Genomic DNA, 21,568 nt, shown 5'->3' with positions numbered 1-21,568 from the left:
GAGCAGTGTGCTTTTACACATTACACGTTAAAAGGACTGATCATTTTGGCTTATTTATGGGCACCATAACCTTATTTTGACACATAAATTAAAGGGTTTCGGGTGACTTACAGCCTTTCGAAGGTTACCTCTAGTGTTTTTTTTGGTTTATGTAAGCTATGTTTATTACTTTCAGTGCAGAGAACCTAAAAATGTTTGGAGAAATGTGCAGACAAACCATTGAGAAAATGTGGGCTCTGTATAGCCGGCAATTCACCAGCCAGCCTTGTTTAAAGAGATGCTGGTTATTCGGGCATCAGCTTAAAAGAAAATATATGGAGACCAAGTGCCATTTCCACTGCTCCACACTGCTGTGTGCAGTTTCTGCTTAATATAAGGGAATGTCAAACTGCATACTCTCTATTTAATATAATAGCTGTGTTCCCCCGCCTCCTTACTTCAGTCACCTTCGCCTCGCCACCACACAGAAAAGAAGTGGCTGTGCTTTACGACAGCCGGGCAGACCGAGACCCGGCGCTAAGAAAAGCCTTCTTCTCTCTTTACGGCCTCATAAATATATTGTTATCTGTGCCTGGGAAGTCCACGGTGAGATTTATCCGTGCGATTAGTGGGGATAGCGAGCCAAGCATCCTGAATCATTAATTACACAAGAGCTTTAATTTCCTATCTCTGCTCTGTAGAAGAGACACTTTTAAGTAGGTGATGAGGCGTAGGACTTAATTATATGTCGCTTAGGTGCATTATTTTTTTTTTAAGCACTGGGATGCTGGCGGTGTGGTGAAGTTCTGGAGATTTGGAAGCGGTCCACATCAGAGAGGATCTGCAAATCCATAGACTGTATATGCTTAAGGTTTAAAGAAGCAGGGTATTTAGTGCATTAAAACATCAGCCAGCAATAAACTCTGGTGGATTTTGAAGACCTTTAAAAGGCATCGGCAGAGCAATTTCACTTGGTCTAACTAAAACAGAACATGGCAGAATATGTAGGTGCATTAGCCCGCTGGGTACGGGACCAGCAGGTTTATTTGTCTTGAAACCTTCAGTGTAGGAAAACCATTTTTTATCAAATTTATATTAACAGGTACAAAAAAACACTGAGCAAAATGAGAAGAAAGATTAAAAGGAAGTTAAGTAGAATCTCTTAATTCATTCAGATTTTCATTTGTTGAGAATTCAATTATGGTAAATGGTAAATGGCCTGTATTTATATAGCGCTTTACTAGTCCCTAAGGACCCCAAAGCGCTTTACATATCCAGTTATCCACCCATTCACACACACATTCACACACTGGTGATGGCAAGCTACGTTGCGTTTTGAAACATAAAACACCAAAGTCTACATGATAGGGATTGTTTAAAAAGCACATAGAAATGAGATAAAACCCTTTCCACCGTGGCAAACAAATCCAAGCCGAGGTCCAGGCTTACAGGTGCCCACTTGCACTCACAGTACTACATATATCAGTGACAGAGACGTATAAGAAAATTCTGGCAAGCAAAAATCAGTGCCATAAATCACACAAGAATAAGTTATGTTGATGACGTAGCACATTTCTCTCTCTGTCTCACTGTCTGCAGTTTCTCCTTTCTGCCATCTTAACGTTTAATAAATTCATGCCTGGTTTTCCGCTTCAGCTACATGCACATTCTTTTAACTCTGTTATCAAATCAGCCTCGTGTGAAAAAACGAAGACCTCTGGTTTTATACGAGTCTGTCCCAGATGTGTGCATCATAAGAAAATGCTGCTCCGCTGTGCTTTTTGTGCCTTAGCACCAAATCAGAAAATGCGCTTTGGCTCTAAACCTCTCAGCGCTTAATAAGTTAACAGGGTTGAGTCTGGTTTACTCACACGTTGATTAGTTCAGCAAAGTGAATTTTCTTTGCAATCAAAGCAGATTGTCAAAGGAAACGGTCACACTTGATTCATTTAATTGTGGCGTCACCTGAGAATGACTGTTTTCAAGCTGAAAGCAGCGTTTACTCGAAGCCCTCGCATGTATCCAAAGGTGAACTGGACTTAGGTCATTTAATAGCAGCGTATCAGTCAGGAGTTGAAAATCCTGCAAATGGATCACTAGATATTTTTTAAAAGACAAATGCAGCAATTTCATAGAATTTTCTTCTTCATTCTCCTTCATACTAAAAATGAGGCTTCAGATAAAATGTTTCTACTGTTTTCTGCCTGCTGAGTGCTGCAAAAGTGCTGAAAGCTTGGATCAGATCACAAAAAATTTTAATTGAAGTGATCAGACCACCAGGGGGTGCTGAGGCCCTCATGAACTTAACAGCCTGAGTCAAAGGAACTGATAACCTTTGACACCTGATGGTGATGAATGTCAGATTTTTTCTATTATTTATGTTTTTGTGTGTGTGTGGTGTTAATGTTTTGCAGGATCACGGACCAGCGGTATGAGAAGCTGCCATTTTTTGTCTTCGGTGACTTTAACTTCAGGTTGGACTCTAAGAAAGTTATTGAGGTGAGTAGGGTTTGTTTTCTTGACATATTAGTAATGGATGGCTATCTGTATACATTATCTGGGCGTTATGGGGATGTAATGGCACAACAGAGAGCTAATGACACACTGTACACACGTGCGGTTACGTGCTATCAAATCCATAGTGATACAGCATCGTGCCATAAAGCCTTTGTGTGTGTGACTGTGTTTGTGAGGGTGACCGCAGTATAGTAAAAGTGGTTTTAGAGCCTCACTGTCTCTTTAGAGTTATGACTCATTAAATGCTTCACTGTGGCCGGCCCAGCTGTGTTTGCCGACCGAGCCTCGGAGTGCATTGTTATGTTATGGTGCCATTCACAGCTCTTTCTCCTCTCCCTTCCTCCCTGGCTCCTTCCCTCCCCTCTTTCTTCGTCCTCCTCCTCCTCCTCCTTCCTTCTTTTGGTGCAAACGTAGCCATGGCTAAGGTCGTCGTTTAGTATTCTCCTTGGGGAGATGAGGAAATTATAGAAGACATTGCAGACAGCGTTGTGGTAACAGAGTAGGGGAGACACTTGTTAGCGGGTCTTCTCCCTCCTCTCCAGCACAATGGTCCACGAATCAGTGGGCCTGCTCAAGGTGTGAGCATTGTTCATTTCAACCCTATTCAGAGGAGAGGGAAGAGGAGGGGAGGCTTTCTGAATGGAGGGCTTGAATGCTTAAATGAGTTAGGAAGGACTTAACTTTGTGTGGCACAGAAAAAAACTTTTTTTTGTAGTTTAGCCATCCAGGCACTAGGTGGGGCAGTAAATCACCGCCTCTTCTGTGGCAGCCAGCTAAGTGGGATGGACATCACATGTTTTTACTCAGCGATCTATCGCGGGCATTGATTAATGGCCTCAAAGTTTATGCAGTACATTTGATTTTGGTGCTGTAATTGGATCACATTAAGCCGCTGGTCATGTGAGCATGCGTTGCTTTGGAGATAATAAATAAACGAACAGAATCCACAGCAGCAGATGTACAAACACACTGAGGCTATTCAGAAGTCAGCTTCTGCAATTACATGTCACCTGGCACACATTTAGGATGCCACATTGATTTTCTGTCAACGATGGGCTGTTTTAAATCTTATCATCTCTGCGGAAAAAAAGACAGTGTTCCAGGCATTCAGATATGAAGGAAAACTGTATTTTCAATGCCAGTACTGGCAGGGAATATGGCTGCATTAAGCTGAAAGGAAAGCATCCAATAAAGTCAGATGAGATGAATCAGAGTCTATCTGTGTTTATCCTCTGCAGCTAATTATAGATAACTCTCTCCTCATGTTTCCTGTCTTGTCCAAGCTGCTCTGTGGTCGGTAAACTCTCCACCTCTCTGTGTCTGCATTGCTGTGAAATGCTGTTTGAGTGCAGTAAGGGGTCGTGACCCCTTTTCCAGGGATGTGTCAGGCTTGCATCGGTGTGTGCCCCATTTCTGCCCCCCTTTCCCCTCCATAGAACTCCTTTCTTATGCACTTACACAGTCACATCCAATGCGAATACACACACACACACACACACACACACATACGGGTTTCTATGTATTGTAAGGACACTTTTTCCAAACCAGCCCAGGTGGTGGTCTATGGGGACACCACTTTCCGCTTGTCCCTGAGAGATGCTGAATACGTCAAAAAATCTGTTTTGAGCCACAGAGCACAGATCTCACTTCAAAGTTCCTATACACGCAACACAACTAGAGATATAAGAACCTGTTTTTTTGCAACCTTATCAGGACATAGATAATTAGGTGAGAAGCCCCGCCTATGAAAATATTAGACATTTTAACACCCAACAGGATTTGTGAGGACACTGGCTATACAACACACATACCTGTCACCAAAGTATATTATAGGGCCAAAAACGAATAAGTGGGACATGGCTAAACTCATACACTACTAATGTGTATTAAAATTAATAGTTAACAAACATGTGGTCTTATGACAGAAATCAAACATCACAAAACACAAAGACCTGAATTTGAGAACCAGCTCAATGCAATTTGCAAAGACAAACCTTATTCTTAGATTTGTATTGGAGCCATCACATATTTATATTGTAAATTCAAGGATCTGATAGATCCATATTAAAAGGAGACATATACTCTTCTTTCTTCACAAGTTGACACAATTCCCTATAGTCTTTACAAATTGCCCAATGCTTAAGTCAAAGTAGTACAGGGATAAGAGTTTCACAGGTAACTTTTCAACCATGAATTTACAAGTCTTGTCTAGAAAAATGTTAAAAGTTAGCAATTAGAGGTTAGATCTCCTTGTTTGGAAATAGGCCTTTAAGCTCATATCTTCCGTAACAGAATTGAGTTATACAAGTGCTGATGAGAATTTGCTCTTAGTAACTTCATATGGACCCTCCATATCAGAAAGCCTCACTGAAAGACAAATGTTCAGATCTAGGGGGCCCAAAAAAGCTCCAGGGTTGTGCATCTTTAGTTTTGTAATTGGTAATAAGTTAAGATACCCAAATATATGCTGTCAAGCACAGATAAAGTGCTTTTCACATATCATGTTCCCTTTAAGTACGATCTTTAGAAGCAAAAAAAATATCACAGCCAGCCTGCTCGTGAAAGGTCAAGTTTATTTTGAACACGTACTGCAAACTAGAGCAGGGCGATATGACTAAAAATATTTAGCACGATATACGTTTGAAAATTTGCGATAACGATATAACTGACAATATAATTGACACTAGACAAAATACTTTACAACTCCACAACTTTATTAGTGCAAAAAAAACAACAAAAAACCACAACAACCCATCAATGTATTTCCACTTAATCAAGCAGCTGGTTTTTTTATGTGCATTAAAGTTACATAAAAATTTAACAGTGCAAATTCCTTGTTGACAGTTTAACCAAAAGGCATTTCCAGTGGAAATTGGCCGACATATCCTCAGCATAACCATGTATAATGTCCACAAAACGTAAAAAGAGGTTATACACACACACAAATCAAATCAAATCACTTTTATTGTCACATCACATGTGCAGGTACATTGGTACAGCACATGTGAGTGAAATTGTGAAATTCTTGTGTGCGAGCTTCACAAGCAACAGAGTTGTGCAAATACAATAATGTAAACAAGCAAAATACAAGAATGGCTACATCTGAAACTAATAAATATATGTACAATATATAACACCGTAATACTATGTTGACGCACAGTTCGCAACACTCCGCGAGGCTCCTGCCTACGATAGCCGCAATGCTCCGACAATCCATCAAGCGGTGCGGGTTCGTAGCTTAGCAAAGTCATACTAAAACATTTGACAGATTTTTGAGCGCCGTGTACCACATAAAATCGTTTCGAGGTCAGTAAACACAACCAGAATTCATACATAAGGCACACGGGATTATAAGGGGCACTGTTTATTTTCAGGAAAATCAAAGGATTGATTTTAAGTGCCGTATTTTCCAAAAAACATGGTAATAACGATGGCCCGCTAGCATGCTCTACCAAATAGTGCTTTGTTGAGTATCTGATGGACGAAAGCTAAACCAGTTCCACACCACTGAAGTTGCAGCATTTTTGCAAACCAATTCTGGTTCATCCGTTTCATTCAACGATCCGCTTTTGCCCTTCTCATTCTCCGCCATGCTTTATCCGTCATGTGCGTATGAAAACAAAGGCACTGTGCATGCACGTTTTACCCATATTCTATTGCGATATTTCATTTTCTTATCGTTGCCCAAAATTATACCGGTATTACTGTGAACGGTATGATATAGCCCAGCCCTACTGCAAACTGAATGACTTTTGCAAACATGTATATGTCTCAGATGTGTCTATAGATTTTTTTTAACCTGATTATTTAGCAACTGTTCCTCTTTTTTAGCATTAAACCACGATTCATGACAAAGTCTCTTACATTTTGAACAGAGCGACTGTCTCATACAGGACATTGAGCATTTTTACACTGTTTGATTTCAATCACAATGGATAGTCTCCCATTAGCAATGTGCCCACTGAAATGTCTCATCACTGCTGCAATCTCTGTGGGACACCATGGAGATTTTTGTTTCCTTTGAGGATTTTTTTCCCCTTCAGCACCATTTTCAGAAAATGCTAAAAGGAGGAGAGAAAATAAGATCAACTTACTTATGATATGTTAACTATAAAGCTATTATAAAAGGTACTCTTTAAGAACAATAGGGGGGTAAACATCAAAGCCCTTTCATGGTACACATATCAAGAACTCCAGGTACATAAACACAGCATTTTTTAACTGGTTTTAAATAGCTGTGGGGCTTTAGGTTTACACTGGGCTTCGTCTTTTTGCCATGTTAGATGAAGACAATCTCTTAAAAGCTACATTCTGATCAGCACATCAAGCTCATTTAAAAAAAACTCAAAGGAAACTATTAAAGATAAAACTTCTATGTGAAAGCCACAGGACACCGAAATACAAAACGACTATGTCATTTAGGTTCTAAACCACACAACTATAGAAAAACAGTAACTGACATTTATTTCCATCCAGTTTCAACATGTCATACTTAATGTTTTTCTTTTTTCCACTTTCAATCATAAAGAATCCATTTCCGCTTTGTCCCCTGATTCCTTTACTTAGCTTGTCAAGAAAATTATTCGTCGTTTCCCCCACTCTTATTCTCATGCGATTTTTTACTGTGACAGTAAGCCAGTTCAGAACTGCATTATCACAAGTTCTGGGTGATCAGACATCATGCAACCAGCATTAACTAAAGCTCTAAAGATAACCAAGATGCTTTGAGGATGCATTCAAGATCCAGTGATGGAAGGCAAACATTTGTCTGCATTCCTCTGAAAGTCAAATCAATCTGTACCGAAGACGATGTAGGACAGTCTACTCTAATGGCATACTCAACAAAACAAGACTCACGAGGAACCTCTCTCTCTTTTGATGAAAACATCAAATATTAAGTATTGCGGGTAAAAATTTCCACTTGTTATATCTTGACAGATAATCATCTAAAATGAATGAACAAAAATCCTCACCTTTACAATTTATGCAAATCAATTTCAAAGCAGAAAAGTGAACATTACAAAAGGCAAATTTTTTCAGTTTCGTCTCTGATGAATACACTACATCATGCATACAGTTCTCTTGAAAAAATAAAGTTCATTAAGTTTGTACCATGAATTTTGAGTGATTTCATGTAATGCAGAAACTTCACTCATTTGAGACACTGCAGCCCTTGTGGCATGAATACATCCAGTAGGAGCCAACATTTCAGGGTTTCCCATTCATTGTTTAAGCATGCTTTCTGATAAAGTGACATTATTTTTTGAGCAAAAGAGCATCTGAATAACCGCTCCTCATTTACTTTGAGTTGAAGTATGAGTTAAATCCAAATAAAATCACCTAGCATCGTCTTGATGCATACTCAATCATCGAGGTCAGTAAATCCCCAAAAGTTGATTCGGTTCATACGGACATACCATTTTCAGTGGAAGAAACATTTCGTCATTTATCCAAATGAGTTCTTCAGTCTCATCCAACACGAACACACAAGTGTTGTTTGGATGTTGATAGTGACTGAAGAGTCTCTTGGATGACTGACGAAAGGTTTCTCCCACTGAGAAAGATACGTCCAGATGAACAGAATCAACTTTTGGGGAAGTCACCTACCTGTTGATTTAAAACCTTAGCAAACCACTGGAAAGCATTTTGTAATTGTTCATTTTAAGAAGAGCCCATCTTTCAATGGATTTACACATTCAAAACACACACAGTCCTCACAATGTATGAATCTTACATTAACCAGTACTGTAAGTACTATGTCTACCAACCTCACTATCAACATCCAAACACCACTGCTGTGGTCTTGTTGCAATAATAACGACAGCAGAAAATTGGTCACCTGCTCATCATCTTTGAGGGAGAACGATGCCATGGGCGTATCAACATGAGGACGATCGGTGTGCCCTGAAACGTAGTGCAAACAAACACAAAAGGGCATTAACATCCATTCAACACAGATACATTGAGACTTTACAATACAGTTATGTAGCTACACTAGTTAGTGACATAAATGAGCCAAATGTAATGCAGTAATATTGATAGAAAATTAATTCCTCAGTGTAAACCAAGATAACACACGACAGTATCCACACACAGTCCTCTTAATACTGTACCTGACAGCTTCATACACTGTAGGGTCTGTGTTACATGTGGACTTGGGAGCTCATCTTTCGATAGATGTACACATGCAAAACACACACAGTCCTCACAATGCATGTATCTTACATTAACCAGCATTGTAAGAACTGTGTCTACCAACCTCACTAACAACATCCAAACAACTATGTTGTTTTAATTTTGCCATAATAAGAACAGCAGAAAATTTGTCACCTGCTCATCATCTTTGAGGGAGAACGATGCCATGGGCGTATCAACATGAGGATGATCGGTGTGCCCTGAAACGTAGTGCAAACAAACACAAAAGGGCATTAACATCCATTCAACACAGATACATTGAGACTTTACAATGCAGTTATGTAGCTACACTGGTTAGTGACATAAATGAGCCAAATGTAATGCAGTAATATTGATAGAAAATTAATTCCTCAGTGTAAACCAAGATAACACACGACAGATTCCACACACAGTCCTCACAATGTATATATCTTACATTAACCAGCACTGTAAGATCTGTGTCTACCAACCTCACTATCAACATCCAAACAACTATGTTGTGTTATTGTTGCAATAATAACGACAGAAGAAAATTTGTCACCTGCTCATCATCTTTGAGGGAGGACAATGCCATGGGTGTATCAACATGAGGACGATCAGTGTGCCCTAAAACGTAGTGCAAACAAACACAAAAGGGCATTAACATCCATTCAACACAGATACGTTGAGACTTTACAATACAGTTATGTAGCTACACTGGTTAGTGACATAAATGAGCCAAATGTAATGCAGTAATATTGATAGAAAATTAATTCCTCAGTGTAAACCAACATAACACACGACAGATTCCACACACAGTCCTCACAATGTATATATCTTACATTAACCAGCACTGTAAGATCTGTGTCTACCAACCTCACTATCAACATCCAAACACCACTGCTGTGGTCTTGTTGCAATAATAACGACAGCAGAAAATTGGTCACCTGCTCATCATCTTTGAGGGAGGACGATGCCATGGGTGTATCAACATGAGGACGATCAGTGTCCCCTGAAACGTAGTGCAAACAAACACAAAAGGGCATTAACATCCATTCAACACAGATAAGTTGAGACTTTACAATACAGTTATGTAGCTACACTGGTTAGTGACATAAATGAGCCAAATGTAATGCAGTAATATTGATAGAAAATTAATTCCTCAGTGTAAACCAAGATAACACACGACAGTATCCACACACAGTCCTCTTAATACTGTACCTGACAGCTTCATACACTGTAGGGTCTGTGTTACATGTGGACTTGGGAGCTCATCTTTCGATAGATGTACACATGCAAAACACACACAGTCCTCACAATGCATGTATCTTACATTAACCAGCATTGTAAGAACTGTGTCTACCAACCTCACTAACAACATCCAAACAACTATGTTGTTTTAATTTTGCCATAATAAGAACAGCAAAAAATTTGTCACCTGCTCATCATCTTTGAGGGAGAACGATGCCATGGGCGTATCAACATGAGGATGATCGGTGTGCCCTGAAACGTAGTGCAAACAAACACAAAAGGGCATTAACATCCATTCAACACAGATACATTGAGACTTTACAATGCAGTTATGTAGCTACACTAGTTAGTGACATAAATGAGCCAAATGTAATGCAGTAATATTGATAGAAAATTAATTCCTCAGTGTAAACCAACATAACACACGACAGTATCCACACACAGTCCTCTTAATAATGTACCTGACAGCTTCATACACTGTAGGGTCTGTGTTACATGTGGACTTGGGAGCTCATCTTTCGATAGATGTACACATGCAAAACACACACAGTCCTCACAATGTATGTATCTTACATTAAGCAGCACTGTAAGAACTGTGTCTACCAACCTCACTATCAACATCCAAACAACTATGTTGTGTTATTTTTGCCATAATAACAACAGAAGAAAATTAGTTACCTGCTCATCATCTTTGAGGGAGAACGATGCCATGGGCGTATCAACATGAGGACGATCGGTGTGCCCTGAAACGTAGTGCAAACAAACACAAAAGGGCATTAACATCCATTCAACACAGATACGTTGAGACTTTACAATACAGTTATGTAGCTACACTGGTTAGTGACATAAATGAGCCAAATGTAATGCAGTAATATTGATAGAAAATTAATTCCTCAGTGTAAACCAAGATAACACACGACAGATTCCACACACAGTCCTCACAATGTATATATCTTACATTAACCAGCACTGTAAGATCTGTGTCTACCAACCTCACTATCAACATCCAAACACCACTGCTGTGGTCTTGTTGCAATAATAACGACAGAAGAAAATTGGTCACCTGCTCATCATCTTTGAGGGAGGACGATGCCATGGGTGTATCAACATGAGGAAGATCAGTGTCCCCTGAAACGTAGTGCAAACAAACACAAAAGGGCATTAACATCCATTCAACACAGATACGTTGAGACTTTACAATACAGTTATGTAGCTACACTGGTTAGTGACATAAATGAGCCAAATGTAATGCAGTAATATTGATAGAAAATTAATTCCTCAGTGTAAACCAACATAACACACGACAGTATCCACACACAGTCCTCTTAATAATGTACCCGACAGCTTCATACACTGTAGGGTCTGTGTTACATGTGGACTTGGGAGCTCATCTTTCGATAGATGTACACATGCAAAACACACACAGTCCTCACAATGTATGTATCTTACATTAAGCAGCACTGTAAGAACTGTGTCTACCAACCTCACTATCAACATCCAAACAACTATGTTGTGTTATTTTTGCCATAATAACAACAGCAGAAAATTAGTTACCTGCTCATCATCTTTGAGGGAGGACGATGCCATGGGCGCATAAGCTTCATCTTTGGGTTTAAACTTGTCTCTTGGCTGCCTCATTGTAATGCACTTTTTCAGAAAAAGAAAACATAGTAAATTTGTGTAATACTTCATCACTGTAGTTTACAGTGAAAACTGATCTTTTACAGGAGGTACTAACCCTCTGAAGTTAAGGGTATAATTGGCTCTTTTCGACTATTTTTTTTTTTAAATTTTACCTTTATATTTCCCCTTTTAAAAAAAAGTTTTCCTTGCCTTTTTTATCATTATTGTTTACACAACAACCTCTAATTCTGACATACTGTATTAACATAACTGACCCAAAAACATAAAATCAGAGTAGGTTAAGGTTATACTTTTCACTATGAAAATCACAAAGACGTTTAGCGATTCATTCTCATTACTTAATTTCACATTTCTAAAACATATTTACACATTTTACAAACCACATTATATACAACTATTTACATGAAAAAAATGCAGGAAATTCCTCAGGTGGTTTTTGTAAGGTTATTTACAAATTTACTGGTTTTCCCTTCTCCTCAGGTTAAGAGCCTTGGTGTCATCCAACATAGTTCACTTTCCTATAAATCTCACATCAATAATCTCACCCGTTCTGCCTATTTCCATCTACGCAATATAAACAGATTACATCCTTCTCTTCCACCCAGTCTCCGTCCATTCTTGTCCATAGTCTCGTTACCTCTCGTACTGACTACTGAAATTCTCTCTTGCACGGTCTTGCACACCTGGAGACAGCGTTTAGATTTCAGTCTGCCTTTGGTAGCTTTTTAGCCAGGGTCAGGGTAACATTCACCTCACCATTTTGACACATAAAACAATCAAACAAATCCAGATTTAACTACAAAAACCTAAATCTCTCACATCTCAAAACTTGATATAGACACCGCTCTCTCCTGCCATCACTCCCAAAAGTTTACCCTCTTCATAAACAACCAAAACAGCCATATAATTCTTTGATCGGCTCTTGTTCATTTATCCACCACAATAGAGAAGGAGAGGTAATACTACATCTATCTATCTATATTTTTTAAAGAAAATCACATTTTTATTTGTTCCTGCACTAAACATGATGACAATTTTTAGGAAAATATTTGAAATTATGTATCATAACTCTGCTTTTACGTTGCCTATCAACACATTTTAAAAAACTGATATATACAAATATTGCTGATAAACTGTAAATTTGCCATGTGATCTGCACTCCAGAAAGTTAAATGTTAGCTACCTCAGTTATCTGAAATGTCTCATTACTAGCATGTCACATACCGTATATTTTAGCATTGCTTAAAATCTGGAGACAGTGGGATGAATAAATAATAACATCTCAGTATTTCCAAATGTCATAGTTGAACTAAAAAGATATGTGTTAGACTAGGTTGCAATAATTACAACAGCAGAAAATTAGTCACCTGCTCATCATCTTTGAGGGAGGATGATGCCATGGGCACATCAGCTTCATCTATGGGTTTAATCTTTTCTCTTGGCTTCCTCATTGCAATGCACTGTCTCAGAAAAGGGAAAAAAATGTACAATTTGTATGATACTTCTCAATGTAGTTTACAGTGAAAACTGATCTTTTACAGGAGGTGCTTTAACCCTCTTGAGTCAAGGCTATAATTGGCTGTTTTCGACTACTTTTGATTATACCTCTATATTTCGCTGTTAAAAAAATGTTTTCCTTGCCTTGTTTGGCATCATTCTTTACAGAACAACCTCACATATCTGACTACATTTATTTTGTAATTTTGACATATTGTATTAACACAATTGACCTAAAAAAAATTACACAAAAACATAAAATCAGAGTGGGAAAATGTTATACTTTTTACTATGAAAACCACAAACATGTTTAGTGGTTTTTTTCTCATTACTTAATTTCAAATTTCTAAAACATATGTACAAATTTTACAAACCACATTCTATACGAATGTTTACATAAAAATGCAGGCAATTAGTGTATCACTCCTCCTGTTGCACACCTGGAGACAGCATTTAGATTTCAGTCTGCGTTTGGTAGCTTTTTAGCCAGGGTCAGGGTGACATTCACCTCACCATTTTGACACACAAAACAATCAAACCCAGATTTAACTACAAACTAATAATACACTCCAGACACACTTAATGTCACAAATCTCTCACATCTCAAAACTTGTTATAGACACCGCTCTCTCCTGCCATCACTCCCACAAGTTTCCCTATTAATAAACAACCAAAACACCCATATAATTGTTTGATCGGCTCTTGTTCATTTATTCACCACAATAGGGAAGGAGAGGTAAAAATCTATCTGTCTGTCTCTCTCTCTTTTAAAGGAAATCACGTTTTTATTTGTTCCTGCACTAAACGTGCTGACATCTTCACTCTGGTTTTTCTTGGCATTTTAATAAACAGACATTTTAAAAAACTGATAGACATGTTGTTGCTAGACCATAAATTGGCCATGTAATCTGCACTCCAGAGAGTTAAATGTTAGCTAACACGGTTATCTGAAATGTCTCATTACTAGCATGTCACGTATATTGCAGCATTGCTTAAAATCTGGAGACAGTGGGATGAGTAAATAATAACATCTCAGTAATTTCAAATGCCACAGTTTAACTAAAAAGATATGTGTTAGACTAGGTATTTAACCTTGACTAATAAATACACAACGTGTCATCAAAAAAAGCTAGATTTAGCCTTTGAATTAGCTTGAAATACAAAGCTTAATCAAGGAATATACATCAAAGAAAAACCTTGACAAAACTAAATCTAACTGGTTGCTGGACTACAAAGCTGGAAAAATTCAAAAGTTTAAAGTTACCTGTTAGCGTCTCCACACCAGTTCACAGCCATGCAGTCAATACTCCTCAACTCAAGTCACGAAGTGAGGGGGGAGGGGTGAAAACTGAAGCTCATTGGCTAAAAAGTGGTCAGGTGACGAGAGTGCTTACCCTTTCTTTTAAATGGAATTTCAGTGAAATATTTACAGAGAGGAAGGACTGGGTTTTTATTGCATTTGTTATTTTGTTGTTTTTGTTTAATAGGACATTATATTTTAGCTTCTTATGTTAAAACAGCATGTATCAAGATGTGGCTTTCTTCTGAAAAATGTATTTATTCATATATTTTTGTTCTGATTTTTTGTATGAAGATACAGGTGTATCTACAAACCGATGCATTTATTACTAGCAATTATGGATAGTTTGAAAAACCAAACCTTGTTTTGTTTAGCAGTAGGAACATCAAATAAGATGTTCAAATAAATATATGATCAAATAAGATCATATGATATGACTAAAGAAATCTGAAACTTCTAAATTCTATGGAAACTCTACAGTGTAAAACTGGCTTTGTTTACAATATAGAACTGTACAAAATTATGGCAGCTGGTATATGAAGGCATTAATAGCTCCTCACCTAGTATTTCCCAGAGACTCCCATCTTAATCTCATCTTCAGAAGCATAGTCCAGGGTTACAAGCATTACGAACACACAGAACAATACCTTAAAGAAACTTGCCATTTTCCTGCAGTAGTTGCTAGCTATAACAACAAACGTGATAGACTAAATGCTAACCAGTGTGGAAATGATAACCCAGTCTTTCTGGGGGCTGGGAGAATTTGTATTGTTGATTGTTAGGGAGAGAATTAGGTAAGTAAATACAGATTGCAGAACTTGACAGCTAAATGCATTTTTAGTAATGGATGAATATGTTATTTGTATTCTAGGATATACTTCTGTCCATATATTATCAATTATTATATGAGTTACTATGGGTGGCACAGTGGTATGGTGGTTAGCACTGTTGTCTTACAGCCAGAAGGTTCCTAGTATAAAGCCTTGGCTGAGTTTGCATTTTTAACTGTGCATGTGTGTGTTTTCTTCAGGTACTCCAGCTTCCTCCCACAGACCTAAAACATGTATGTTAGGTTGAACAGACATGATAATTTGATAGCAGTTATTGAGTGAGTGGTTGTTTGTCTGTGTGTTATAGACAGGGGTGCACATAACTGGTACGCAGGTACGCATGCATGACAAAAATTAGGAATGCCTAGTGACACTTGCGTTACCAAGTGCCTTTGCATACTTGACCGTGTCAGTTAACCTTCCATGTGTTTCTTGTCACCAGCTAAATGTCAAAAAAAAAAAACAGACATTAAGCAGCTTCTTTGGTGTGCCGCCACCAGCTAAGAAACGCCAACCGGAGCCAGAGCCGAAGAAAATACTTTTTTTCAGAAAAGTGGCTCCAAGATGTGCCATGGCTTGAAGCTAACAATGAGCGCACTGAAATGTGGTGCAAGATTTGCCGCTTTCATCCACATCTAGCAGACAAATCAGGTGCATTTTTTAAAGGCTCAAAGAATTTTAACCATTCTTTATTTGACTAACATGAAAAAGTAAGGAGCACATGAATGTGGCATAAGTCATTGCTAATAAACAAGCTAGCCAAAATGAAATGTCCAGTCACCCACTTAACATACGGCAAAACAAGAAAAATGAAGAACAGCGGTAAGCACTGTTAAATAATACCATTTGACTCTCCATCAGCGGCACTTGGAGTGACAGCTGCAGGCGGGCTGGGGACACAGACGGTGCAGGATGGCTGTTGGCTCCTTCCTCGCAGCTGCCCTCGCTTATATGGGAGCACGCCATACTACCGGCTCCTCTTTCACTTCATTTTTTTGTCGCCACCTCTGGCTGTCAGCCCCGGCTCTGGTCAGAGGGCTGCCTGATGAGGCTGCCGGTCGACCCTGCAGCCACCTCACTGTTGAGGTGCCTATGCGGGCATATGGTCAGGGTAGGGGGGCCCAGAGCTTCTGGCCCCCAAGACTCCAACTTGGGGCCCTGGAGATCTCCGGCCCCAGTTTGAGTCCTTCGCAGACGGCCATATACAGGTGAGACGTGGAGGACTTGGAGCTAAGACTCAGCTGTCCTCCAGCCGCCCTCCTCCCCCCTGACACCCTTTGAGTTGGGCCTAGTGGCCAGCTCCTGCTGCAGGCTATGTTCCCCTGGCATATTGCCCGCGGTTCACAGGTTTATATGACAGTCGGGCCACGCTGCGTTTACACCTCAGGCAGTAGTTCACAGTTCTCCAGCCTGCGGTGATGGCACTCTGTCTAGGAGATTGCCCACATGTTGCGGGTTTACATGGCCAGCAGGGGCCCGCTCAGTGAGCTGACACCCGCCGATGAGTCATGTCCCTGACTCTGCCCTCCACTTCAGCTGCAGGCTGTGTTCCCCTGGCGTGTTGGCCGCATTTCTCAGGCTTATGCGCCAGTTGGACCTCGCTGTGGCGAGTGAGCGTTCTTCAGCCTATTTTAGCCAGGTTTCTCTCTGGCATATAGCTGCTGCAGCTGCAGGCTGTGTTCCCCCGGTGTATTACCTGCATTCACCGGTTTACACGCCAGCTGGACCTCGCTGTGTCTGATTCCTCAGCCGGCGAGTATGTGTTCTCCAGCCTGCAGCACCGGCTGTGCACAAGTGTCTCATTCTCTAGTTCACTCTTGCTGCTCCCCTTTCTGCGGACGGTGCTAGCGGCCACTCGGCCCTGGGGCAGACCTTCGGGCTAAGTCTCCACTTCGCCTTTTAGCGGGCTAGACCGCCAGCCCCCTTTCGGGTTGCATCCCTACCTCAGCCCATCACATTAGCAGCTGTGCTGCTGCTGCAGGCAGTGCACAGGTTTACGCACCATTTGGACCTCGCTGGGTCTGATACGTCCGCCAGCGAGTCAGTGTTCTTCAGCCCACAGCGCTGGCTCTCTGTCTAGCCAATGTGTTACAACTTACATGGAAACTACCTGAGTGTCCACACGTGTCTCGTTGGGTCCACTCTTGCTAGTCCCCTGTCTGCGGACAGCGCAGAGTGGCTGCTATGCCCTGGTGACGGACCTTGGGTCGCCTCCCCACTTGGGCCGCCTCCCCACTTGGGCTCTCCACTCTCCATGGACTAAGCCACCAGCCCCTCCCCTTGTGGGACGGTGCAGGTTGGATGCTCGGCTCCTAGCACAGGCCTTGCGTCACATCCTGCTCGGCCATCCACGGCATTAGCTACCTGCCATGCTTAAGTGGCTTAATAGGCTGTGCTCCCCTGGCTTATTGCCCGCATTTGTCAGTTTACGGGCCAGCTGGACCTCACCTAGTCTGATTCTTCAGCCGGTGAGTGAGTGTTCTCCAGCCTGCAGCGCCGCCTGTGCACAAGTGTCTCTTATGGAGTTCACTCTTGCTGCTCCCCTCTCTCCGGACAGTGCTTAGCGGCCACTCTGCCTTGGGGTAAACCTTCGGGTTTAGTCCCCATGTGGCCTTTTGGTGGGCTAGGATGCCAGCTCCCCCCAACCAGATGGGCGTATTGCCTGCGGCTCGCTGGTTTACGCGCCAGTTGGACCTCGCTGTGTGTGATACATCAGCCAGTGAGAGAGTGTTCCTCTCCTGCTGTCTTATCTAATTATAAGCCAATCTCCAACCTTACTTTTATCTCAAAAATTATTTAAAGAGCACCAGAATGCTGAATCTGTTCATCTGGACATACCATTTTTAGTGGGAGAAATGTTTCATCACCAACTGGTGACTTCTTCAGTCTCAGCAGACTGCAGGTTTCTGCAATCTTATAACCAGTACATTTGCATAATGACAGAATCTAGCACCAACAATGGGCTGTGAGGTCAGTTCCATGATCATTAGTATCCAAATTGTCGTGACCATTGATCATTGGCCATGAGGGCCTTCAAATCTAGAGACAAGGAGGAGCTGAAAAGGGTGCAGAGACAGCTGAGGGGACTGATAAGGAAAGAGAAGGACAGCTACAGGCAGAAGATGGAGAACCAGCTTCAACAAAACAACATTGGCAAGGTCTGGAGAGGCCTCAGAACCATCTCGGGCCACAAAGGTCAGAACTTTCTGCCTGGGGGGGATGTGAGGTAGGCAAATGAACTGAATGATTTCTTCAACAGATTTGATTAATCCATGAGGCAGTTTTCAACATCGGCTGCAGACTCACCCACCCCCACTGCTGCTGTTCCACCTCTGACACCTCAGATACTTAACACCTCCTCTACTCACCCTGCTCACTCCTCCCCACCTCCAACAACAGCATCCAATACACTCTCAACACAAGGCTCCAGCCTGTCTCTCTCAAACACCCAGGTTAGGAGGGAACTGAGGAGGATTAAAGCCAGGAAAGCTGCAGGTCCAATGGCATTGGCTCACGGGTGGTCAGGTCCTGTGCAGACCAACTGTATGGGGTGATGGAGCACCTCATCAACCTGAGCCTGAGGCTGGGGAGAGTCCCACAGCTCTGGAAAACCTCCTGTGTCGTACCAGTGCCAAAGACTTTACGCCCCAAGGACCTCAACAGCTATAGTTCGGTGGCTCTGAAATCCTGATGAAGATCCTGGAGCGGCTGATCCTGGCTCAGCTTCGGCGCCTGGTGAGCTCATCACTGGACCCACTTCAGTTTGCCTACCAGCCTGGCATTGAAGCGGATGATGCTGTCATTCACCTCATGCATCGTTCCCTCTCTCACCTGAAGACCGCTGGGGGCACTGTGAGAATCATGTTCTTTGATTTCTCCAGTGCCTTTAACACCATTCTGCCCACGGTCCTATAGGACAAGCTGGAGAACTCAGGAGTGGACCATCACCTCACAACATGGTTTCTGGACTACCTCTCTGACCGACCACAGTATGTGAGAACTCAGGGCTGTGTGTCAGACAGGGTTGTCTGCAGTACGGGGGCCCCACAGGGAACGGTTCTGGGACCGTTCCTCTTCACCATCTACACTGCAGACTTCTCCCACAACTCCACCCAGTGCTTCCTGCAGAAGTGCTCTGACGACTCTGCAATACTTGGCCTCATCACTGATGGGGACGACAAGGAGTACAGAGAACTGACACAAGGCTTTGTGGACTGGTGCCAGCAGAACTACCTCCAGATCAACACTAGTAAAACCAAGGAGCTGGTGGTAGACTTCCGCAGGCACAAACATCCCCCACTGCAACCACTGAACATCTAAGGTATGGACATTGAGACTGCGGACACCTACAGGTGCCTTGGTGTTCATCTGAACAAGAAACTGGACTGGTCTCATAATTCAGGGCAGAGCAGGCTGTACCTGCTGCGGAGACTCAGGTCTTTTGGAGTGAAGGGCCCACTCCTGAAGACCTTCTATGACTCTGTGGTGGCCTGAGCTATCTTTTATGGTGTGGTCTGCTGGGGCGGCAACATCTCTGCCGGGGACAGGAAGAGACTGAACAGGCTGATCAGAAGGGCCAGCTCTGTTCTAGGATGCCCTCTGGACACAGTATAGGTGGTGAGTGACAGGAGAATGGTGGCTAAGCTGTCATCCCTGTTGGACAACATCTCCCACCTCATGCAGGAGACTCTGACAGCACTGAGCAGCTCCTTCAGTGCCTGCGGCACCCACGATGTGGGTCGGAGAGATTTCACAGGTCTCCCCACTGCTGTCAGACTCTACAACAAAGACTTCAACTGATCAAACACACACATCCACACATGTGCAATAGCAATAACAATAAGTGCAATACTTTTTTCTGGTATCGTTGTATTATACTCAGTTGTATATAGCATTTGTATTCTATTTTATTTGATTGTATGTAGTATTTTATTTTATTCTATTCTATTGTGTACAGTATCTTATGGATATATTATTCCAGTGTTTTTTTCCTCTAATTTTTCTATGCAAGTTTGCACTGTCCACTGCTGTAACAAAAGAAATTTCCCACACGTGGGACTAATAAAGGTTATCTTATCTTATCTTATCTTATCTTATGAATACCATTCACAGAGAGTTTGGGGAATGACTGCAATCACAGCATTATAAGATGGTGAAAGAGGTGTGTTATGGGTTACCAATGATACATAAACAGGGTGTACGTTTAAGACCAATTGTGTGGATGGTCAGCTTGGTCACCGATAACACCTCGACATTTCTGTCTTCTGTCCACAACCCGTTTGTAAGCAGCTCCAAACACCACATCCAGAACACTTTGGATTTTGTTGAGAAGGTGAGATATGTCATTATTGAACAGGTGAAACATTGGTCTCATTAATGTTTGATCTTTCACTTGTGCTTCAGTTGCTGAAGCAGTGGAGGTTGTTTGTAAGAAGTTACAGCAGGGGTCTCAAACTTAAATAAGTTGTTTGCCACATCGGGCACTGTCATCTCCCTGGAGGGCCAATTTAATATCTTTGACTATATGGCGGGCATCTTTGCACAGACTGCACCTAGGGTCCCGCCTGGTGTGGTAAAAACCAGCCTCTACTGGTCTTGTTCTTGGAGCCATGATTAGTGCTTCATCCTACAAGGGTTTGTCCTTCCATGATGGTTCCTGCTTCACCTCCTCCTCCTGAGGTTTCAGCTGCTTGAACTATTTACTAAGCACCTAACCACTTGGGTTTATCTTCCTGATGCACTGATGGTGTCATAAAGCAGCTTAGTGCAGGCAGGGTAGGACCCAAACGCAAACTCACTTAGGCAAAACGGGAACCTAAACACAGGTTTACTTGTGCCATACTCCTTCCATTTCTGAATGATCGCTTGAACAGTGCTCCGTGGAATGTTCAAGGCTTGGGAAATCTTTTTGTAGCCTAAGCCTGCTTTAAATTTCTCAATAACTTTATCCCTGACCTGTCTGGTGTGTTCTTTGGACTTCATGGTGTTGTTGCTCCCAATATTCTCTTAGACAACCTCTGAGGCCGTCACAGAGCAGCTGTATTTGTACTGACATTAGATTACACACAGGTACACTCTATTTAGTCATTAGCAATCATCAGGCAATGTCTATGGGCAACTGACTGCACTCAGACCAAAGGGGGCTGAATAATTACTCACACCCCACTTTGCAGTTATTTATTTGTATAAAATGTTTGGAATCATGTATGATTTTCGTTCCACTTCTCACATGTACACCACTTTGTATTGGCCTTTCACATGGAATTCCAATAAAATTGATTCATGTTTGTGGCTGTAATGTGACAAAATGTGGAAGAGTTCAAGGGGGCCAAATACTTTAGCAAGCCACTGTATGTTTCCATGAAGAGGGAGGCTGCAAGCTATTTGCAAAAGCAAA

General features: G+C 41.5%; 1 protein-coding gene across 1 annotated transcript in view; it reads left to right on the top strand.

Annotated features, from left to right (window-relative positions):
• inpp5a (inositol polyphosphate-5-phosphatase A) overlaps nt 1–21,568 on the top strand; it is a 177,617-nt gene that overhangs the window by 116,859 nt on the left and 39,190 nt on the right. Inside the window, exon 9 of the mRNA XM_085368919.1 lies at nt 2,394–2,478. Within this exon, the coding sequence (XP_085225045.1) occupies nt 2,394–2,478 (85 nt within the window). The remainder of the gene's footprint in view (nt 1–2,393; nt 2,479–21,568) is intronic.

Source organism: Diplotaxodon limnothrissa, linkage group LG13 (genome assembly GCF_057381915.1).
Source record: "Diplotaxodon limnothrissa isolate DT_005_m linkage group LG13, D_limnothrissa_male_GT1.1, whole genome shotgun sequence".
Classification (NCBI taxonomy): domain Eukaryota; kingdom Metazoa; phylum Chordata; class Actinopteri; order Cichliformes; family Cichlidae; genus Diplotaxodon; species Diplotaxodon limnothrissa.
The sequence above is the reverse complement of the archived record's forward strand: the minus strand, read 5'-3'. Positions and strand labels throughout refer to the sequence as shown.